This window comes from Orycteropus afer, unplaced genomic scaffold, assembly GCF_000298275.1.
Source record: "Orycteropus afer afer isolate SDZICR_OR568_19922 unplaced genomic scaffold, OryAfe1.0 scaffold00070, whole genome shotgun sequence".
NCBI classification, from domain to species: Eukaryota; Metazoa; Chordata; class Mammalia; order Tubulidentata; family Orycteropodidae; genus Orycteropus; species Orycteropus afer.
The window spans coordinates 2,379,859-2,387,564 of NW_006921657.1; the positions used below are offsets into that span (position 1 = coordinate 2,379,859).

Below are 7,706 nucleotides of genomic sequence, written 5' to 3' on the forward strand. Positions count from 1 at the left end.
TAGAGCCTGGTGGAACCACTGAGACTATGGCCCCTAGCTGCCCTTCAGGTCTGGAATTGAACCCACACCTGTGGTTTCCAGCCAAAGTACAGGCATGTGAGTTAAACATTTACCTCAAGTAGACACACGCCCTGGAGAGAACAATCACGGGAGAAGGAAGGGCTGCTTATACACAGCGAGACAGCTCAGGGGGCAAGAGAGTACGAAGGAGGGATCGACACTGGGAAGAGGTAACTATGGGGAGGAAGTGGGAGGGGAGCTGTTGCATTTTGGTAAACTGTGCTCAATGACATGAGACAAAGTATATGTGAACTGCTGTACGGAAAGTGAATTTGCTCTGTAAATCTTCACCCAAATCACAATTAAATAAATAAATAAATTATATACATATATATAGTGTCATTACCATAGCTTAAGATTTAATGAAAAGGTTGAGCCCAGATCAGGCAAAAAGCAAAAAAGCAGCAGATCAACTTTATGATATCTTTGTCTCCTGTCATATGGTTCAAGGAAATAAAGATCTTTCAATAAGGAATTCATGACTCATTGTATGATGCTACACTGTAACCAGCAGGGCTCCAAATAATACAGCAACACCTGGTCTAAACCATTAAATTTTAAAAAGACACTCCCAAAAAGAGAATGCAAAATGCCACTTTCAGATAGGAGGTAACATATTCTTACTTATGAATTTAGTAAGTGGCCTGCATAGTTGAAATGATTCTGAAACAAAGAACCACAACCCAAAATAGCCAGAATACTTTTGTTATCTTACCCAATGGGCAGTGAGCCATTCATTCCTCTCTCTTAGTATATACTCTTCTTGTTTTAGTCAAAGTCCATTATAAATTCAGTGAGACTGTTCAAATTTGGCTATACCAGATGTTTGAAAGCTGGAGATGGGAAACACTGGCTGCACAGTATTTCCTATTATAATATTTTGTATGTAAATAAGTGAGTACTATGCATAAACCAGAAAAAAACTCACTGCCATCGAGTCGATTCAACTCATAATGACCCCTCCTTGGGTTTCTGAGGGGATAGAAGTAGATTGCCCAATCTTCCTTCCAAGGAGTGGCTGGTGGGTTTGAACCACCAGCCTTCTGGTTAGCAGTCAAATGCCTCAGGTACTACGCCACCACAGCTCCAGGTTCATGTAATAAAAATAAAATTACATTGCACACCTATGACTAGCCTGGTACTGGAAATAAAGCAGTGAACAAACAGACACAGCCTCTGCCACGGAGGAACGTAGAGTCTAGTGGAAAAGTATGAGTATCACAAGACAGCATACAGATGCTATGCCAGGCTACAGACTGTAGACACTGTAGATATTCCTTTCCAAGCTCCTTCCTAAGTATGAAGTAAAAAAACAAAAGGCTTTTTTACCCAATAGGGGCCACTATGAGTCAGCATTGACTCAATGACTTGGTTTATGCAATATATGTAATACAGAATATACAAAATATACAGTTATAAAATCAATATATTTAATATAAATATATAATGTATAATGTAAGAAATTTTAAACCCAAATGAGTCCTCTCCCCATAAAAGTAGTTGCCGTAATGCTGCCCTCTCCTCCGAAGCATTAATAGGAGAAACCAACCTGAGCTAAAGTTTTTGATGATATCGTAGGACTTCTGCTATCACTCTTATTTTGTCCATTAGAATTATACCTGTGTCAATTATAAAATAGCTTCAGAAAGTTTAACTATCCACTATTTAGATATATACAAACATTTAAATTGCAGCTCCATTAAAATAACAAACATAGTTGTGGAAATACAAACTGTCTCCAAAAATCTCATTTTCTCAATAGTCACATGAGTAAATGCCAAGTATTATTAGAACAAAGTTCACATCTGTCTTATTCTTAGATCTCTTTTGATCTGAGGCAGTTTTTCAAATGAAATTTCATAGTTCTCAAAACCTACTTAAGTACTTTTGATTTCTAACAGGCTTCAGGCTAAGTAGTCACATATATTATGAAAAGCCTTTATCTGTTTTACAGCGTAATTTTTTGTGCTGATCTGTATGTATCTCAGTTAAAACAAAAATGCTGTGAAATTGAATGTGGCTATGCAACAGAAGCCTATCTTCATACCATTCTTCTCATATAGATCCTTCATGTACACTATGACAAAGCCAGGCTCTAAACAGGTAATCCTGCCAGGCCCAAGACAAATAGAAACTCTGTAACTAATAGCATTCTTTTTGCTTTTGATTCTAGGTGGAAAACCTCTGATAGTTATTAACTCTGCTCTAAGTGGAAGTGGAATGGTGGAGTGAAAAACAGCTGAGTTTTAGTCCAGGCTCCACCAGTTACTAGCTGTGCAATGTGTGCACGTTACTCAATTTCTCTGAACTACAGTATCCTCATCTATAAAATGCAGATCATAGCACACTTACATTATAGGATTGCCATGAGATTACATATTTGGAAGTACTTTATAAACTGTGAAGGATTATACAAATGTTATTATTATTAATTTTTTTTCCTTAGCATAAGAATTTTATGTTCATTTTAAAAACTGGAAAAATTATATATATATATATATATATATATATATATGAAAAAAAAAACGAGGTCTGTCAAAAAAAAATAAACATAAAATAATTTGATGTTAATATTGATCATTTAACAATGACAAAATTAAGAGCTAATCTCTTGTTAAGAACAGAGCAGCCTTTCCCATCTATCAGTTTAAAGTGAAGACAATGTTATTTGTCCCAGAGTTGGTTCTAACAGACTAATATATAGGTGAGACTCATAAAAGTCAAGGCCACAAAAACTCCCAAAATAAATATTTCATGAGCCCAAGGAGTAGTTACAACACATGCCCTCAGATGCAATGGAGAAAGCCAAGTGTCTGAAGCCCCATTAATAAAACTGGCACGACTGTATGGGCTACTTCAACAGAAGAAAAGAAAAATTTATACACCATGCTACAAGGTAGGTGGTCTAAACCTTCTGACTTTTTCACCCTGCTTACTGAATCCCAACCTTGAACTTCTTGTGCCCCTCCTCTATGTTTCCTTTCCCACCCTCCCTTCTCCTACTCCCTCTCTTTATTATTGCATTGGAAACGCTGTTTAAAATGGTCTTGTTCCATATGGAATACAATTCAGCCATAAAAAGAAGTGAAATACTGATTGATGCCATACCACGAATGACCCTGAAAACATATTAAATAAGAGAAATCAGACACAATAGGCCACATATGATTCCATTTACATGAAACATTCACAATAGACAAATCTGAGAGACAGAAGTACATTGGTCATTAACTAAGATGGGCGGGGGAAGAGAATGAGAAGTAGATGCTAATGGATATGAGGTTTCTTTTTGAGGGCACAAAAATGTTCTTGAATTATATTGTGATGATAACTGTATAACCCTGTGAATATACTAAAAGTATTAAATTGTACACTTTAAATAGGTGAATTATATAATATGTGACTGATACAGCAACAGTTATTTAAAAATGGTCTTGTTCAGGATTCTGAGTAGGAAAAAAGGACACAAGAGTAAATATTTCCATCCTACTCCCCTCCTAAATGTGGCATAAAACATCAGGAAGTTGTCAGAGGCTTTTAAAGTGATATCCTCTCAGTTATGATATATGCATATAACCAGACTACTTTTGTTTAGTATGCATGAAATTACAAATCCAAATGAGTCCTATCGCCCAAAAGTAGTTACTTTAACGTAGCTCATCTCAAAACTGGGAGCTCTGGTAGTGTAGTGCCCTTGTAGCATTTGACTGCTAAACAGAAGGCTGACAGTTCAAACCCACCAGCCATTCCTCAGAAGGAAGCTTTGGCAATGTACTTCCGTAGTGATACCGCCTTGGAAACCCAAGGAGGGGTCGCTATGAGTCGGGGCCAACTGGACAGCACATAACAACAACAAATCTACCATGACAACTGGAAAGAAACACTCACCTGGAATATACAAATTCCAGAATAATGTCCCAAAATCGGTTTCATTACGTTATAACACCACGTTTTATCTTAGCAAATTCTTTGAGTAGCGTAGTGCCTAAGGCACTTGACTGCTAACCAGAAGGCTGGCGGTTCAAACCCACCAGCCACTCCTCGGAAGGAAGGTTGGGCAATCTACTTCCGTAGTGATACTGTCCTGGAAACCCAAGGAGGTGTCACTATGAGTCAGGTCCGACTCAACGGCACATAACAACAACATCAAGTCCTACTAAGTCTTCTGCCAGTATACTTCTGATTATTTACTTCTCCATTTTCACCACCACACTCAAAAGTTCAGGTCCTCATTTTCTTAATGACCAACCAGTTTAAGAAGTCTCCTAATTTACCCCACTCCATTATTCCTCCCTTCCTTCAACAGTATTTATCAATCCATACAGTATACCTATGGTGCTCCTCACATACTGAGGAGCATATAAAGAAACAGCAAATGAGAAATGATCCCCAAACACAATCTATTTGGGAACTTGAGGAATGTACAGGGTTCGTCACAATATTCAGCATATATTTAAGGGCCATAAATGGTGCTGGGAATTCAAGGAATGGGTAGGTCCTCTGGGCTCCCCAAATACAACCCATGTGCAATCTTCCTCACACACCATTCTCACTCTCTTCCTCTCACTCTTTCTTTCTCTGCTCATCTTATTAGATTCTGCCTTCTGTTAAACTACTTATATGTCATGTACCAACTTCATCCAATTTCTCTCCAACTTGCCCCCTCACCTGCAATCAAACTGTTTATCTACTTGCTGTATCTGGAAGTGACTCACTCATAAGTTCATGATTTACTATTTATCAACACAATCTTCCCACATTCTCTCTACTGATTCCCCATTACCACGGAGCTCAAGACCCTTCTTTTGTACGTGTTGGAAAGTATGTAACCACTTTTTTTATTTTTTTTCAGTTTATTTAATTAATTTAAATTCACCTCCCTGTTTATTAGTGTTTCCTAACTAAGGGTATATATCACAATCACCTATGGAGCTTCTTTTATTGGGGGGTGGGGAGGCACACAGGCCTGAGCCTTACCACTGGAGAGCTCCTTAGTAAAGTCTAGGGTGGGAACCAAACATCTTCATTTCTAAAAAGTTCCAGTGGTGACTGGATGCACACCCCAATCTGAGAACCACTGATTTATTACAATGCTCCCCATCCAGCAGATATTCAGAGCTTATTAATTCATGGCATGGAAGCTCATAAATAACTTTCCTCTAAATAGCCTAACCAGAGATAAAATTCTAGACTACACTAACTCAGTTCCAAGTGCAACATGTGGTTTTAAGATTTCATTTCCTGAAGTACTACATGGAAGGACACTATTACCTTGTCTCTTTACATTGTTTCCCATTTGTTGGAAAAAAAAAAGAGAGGCCTGGAATGCAGCCATGTTAGACAATACTACATAAGAATGTACTTTTAGACTACAATTACTTATAAAGAAGACAAGAATAATGTAGAATTGGACATTGTGAATAAAGACAGTATTCTTACTGAATCTGTGCAGAGAAAGGATCAGGAATCTGCTCAGTGGTGTATCCCAGTCTTCCTAGCTGCCAGTCTCCTGAACTGCCTCAGAGAGTCAAGGGTTCCCTTAAGACTAAGGAGGACTTCAGCTGCTGAAGTGACTCTAGTGCAGCAAAGTGCTCTAATCAGATAAGTAACCCAAGCTCCACCCAGACCCACAGTTGCCTCCCAACTGTCCTGGCACATACTATTTACACAGCTCAGTGGGGGTGCAGTATGAACTTTTTCCAAAGTTGTTCCTCACAGGCAGCAGCAGTCTGAGTCACCCATCCCAGGGTGGGAAAGAAAAGTGTGATATTAGCCAGGGGAGTGTTAGGAGATCCCATCACAGCATCTCTTCTATTTGAGAAGTGGACTCCACCTCCTCTAGTAATCACTTCAGTTTCCAGTCATAAGTTGTGAGTAAAGGGTTCCATACTGTCATTCAGCACCCCTCCAGAGCTGTGGGCTGGGGAAAGGGGAACTCCTTCCTCCTCTCCTGCAGGGGCTGTAGATCCCAAATTCCACAGGCCTCTTCCAACAGCTCCATCTTGCTTCCTGCCAGGAGGAGGAGCTGAAGGAGGACGAGTCTGGAAAGACCCCGTGGGGAGGAAGCCGTTTGACAGCAGGTAAAGGCAGGTGGAAATCTCCACGGGAGGGAATACAATGAAAGGCGGCAGATTTAGGCAAAAAGTCACGAATTAATGCATAAAGGAATTAGCCGGTGTTTAAGTGCTAGAGATGTGAGCAGAAGTAAAATGCCCAGGTGCGGAAAGAGTGGTCGGTAAGACAAGTGGACAAAGGGGCCGGATGCTAGGAGCGCAGGGGAGGGAGTGGTGAGTAAGGAAAGTCTCAGGGTAAGAGGGCAGAAGCATTAGAATGGAGAACAAGGTGGCTCAAAGAAGAATCCCCGTGAGGAAAAGCAGGGAAATCAGTAGAGGAGCCCGCTAGCCCACAGGCCAGACTGAGGAGGCCTAAAAAGGAGCTGAGACCAAAGGAGTCAATGTAAGTGACAGCCTACTGAGGGGAAGGGGCAATCAGACATCCTACAACAATCATTTATAGAGTGGGTACAATTGGCCGTATGCTGCGCCAGGCAATTTACAAATTCCACCTAGCTGAATCTTCACAACAAAACCACAAGACAGACATTAATATGACTGCCCCCATTTTATAGATGAGGAAACTGAGGCCTGGTCAAGGTCATACGCAGAGGAGTCAGGATTCGAACCCATGGCAGTCTGCTCCTAGAACCCACAAGTAAAGCCACAGGCAGCAAGCAGGCGAAGAGGGGCCGCGAGCCCTAGACCCAGGACCCAGACCAGTCGAAGGTCGCCCGCCCCGCCCCCGCTCCCCGCCCCAGGCTCAGCGCGCTCACCCGGACGAGGTTGCTGACGGCCGCTTGCACCGCGGCCACGGGCGCGGTGAGGTCAGGGATGGCTTTGCCGTCCACCTCGCCCTCCTCGTGCATGATCACCAGGTGCGAGATCTGCTGCGCCACCGGCTCCAGGATGCTCTCGATCGTGCGTGTATGAAACACCGGCATCGCGGCGGCTAGCGGGGCGGCGAACCGCAGGAGACAGAAAACTGGGATCGCCGGCGCGGGGAACGAGCGAAGACTCGTACTCCGAGCAGTGAAGCGACTCCCGAGTCCGGGCTTCCCTCAGCGTAACCAGTCTCACGGGCGCCCCGCCCCCTCTCCTCGTTGCGTCCAATGGCAGCGCCACTCAGACCCGGGCCGCTACTCCTATTGGTTCCGCTTCGAGATGCTAAGTCCTCGCCTCCGCGCCGCCAAAGCCCCGCCCCCATTCCCAAGGGAGGGGCCTGGGATCCGGGCTGCGCCGCAGGGATTGCGACCGGATTCCCGAACTTAACGCAGGGCACTCCTTATAAGGGCATGGAGGGAGCGGAGCGTGAGGCTTGAGTCGGCCGACCCCGCCCCTCGGCACCACCTCCCGCCTTGAATCTGCAGAGCCCCGCCCCTCTGCAGAATCCTCTCAACGGGGCGGGGTCTGCTCACCTTTGGCAAAGCTACTGTCTAGAGCAGATGCGGAGGCCTTAGGTCTCCCCGCCCCTCCCCAACTTTTCCTCTCATGCGAGACCATCGAAATACTTTTTCCATTTTCTCTCAGTGATAAGGTGAAGACGTTTTTGCTGAAAAGATTCGAACAACAAAAATGCATAGAGATATATGA

General features: G+C 42.9%; 1 protein-coding gene across 1 annotated transcript in view; it reads right to left on the reverse strand.

The window, feature by feature from the left end:
- The window catches only part of VCL (vinculin), a 126,713-nt gene extending 119,656 nt beyond the window's left edge, over positions 1–7,057 (reverse strand). The window contains exon 1 of the mRNA XM_007940596.2: positions 6,890–7,057. Coding sequence (XP_007938787.1) covers positions 6,890–7,057 — 168 coding nt within the window. The remainder of the gene's footprint in view (positions 1–6,889) is intronic.
- Between the last annotated feature and the right edge of the window lie 649 nt (positions 7,058–7,706).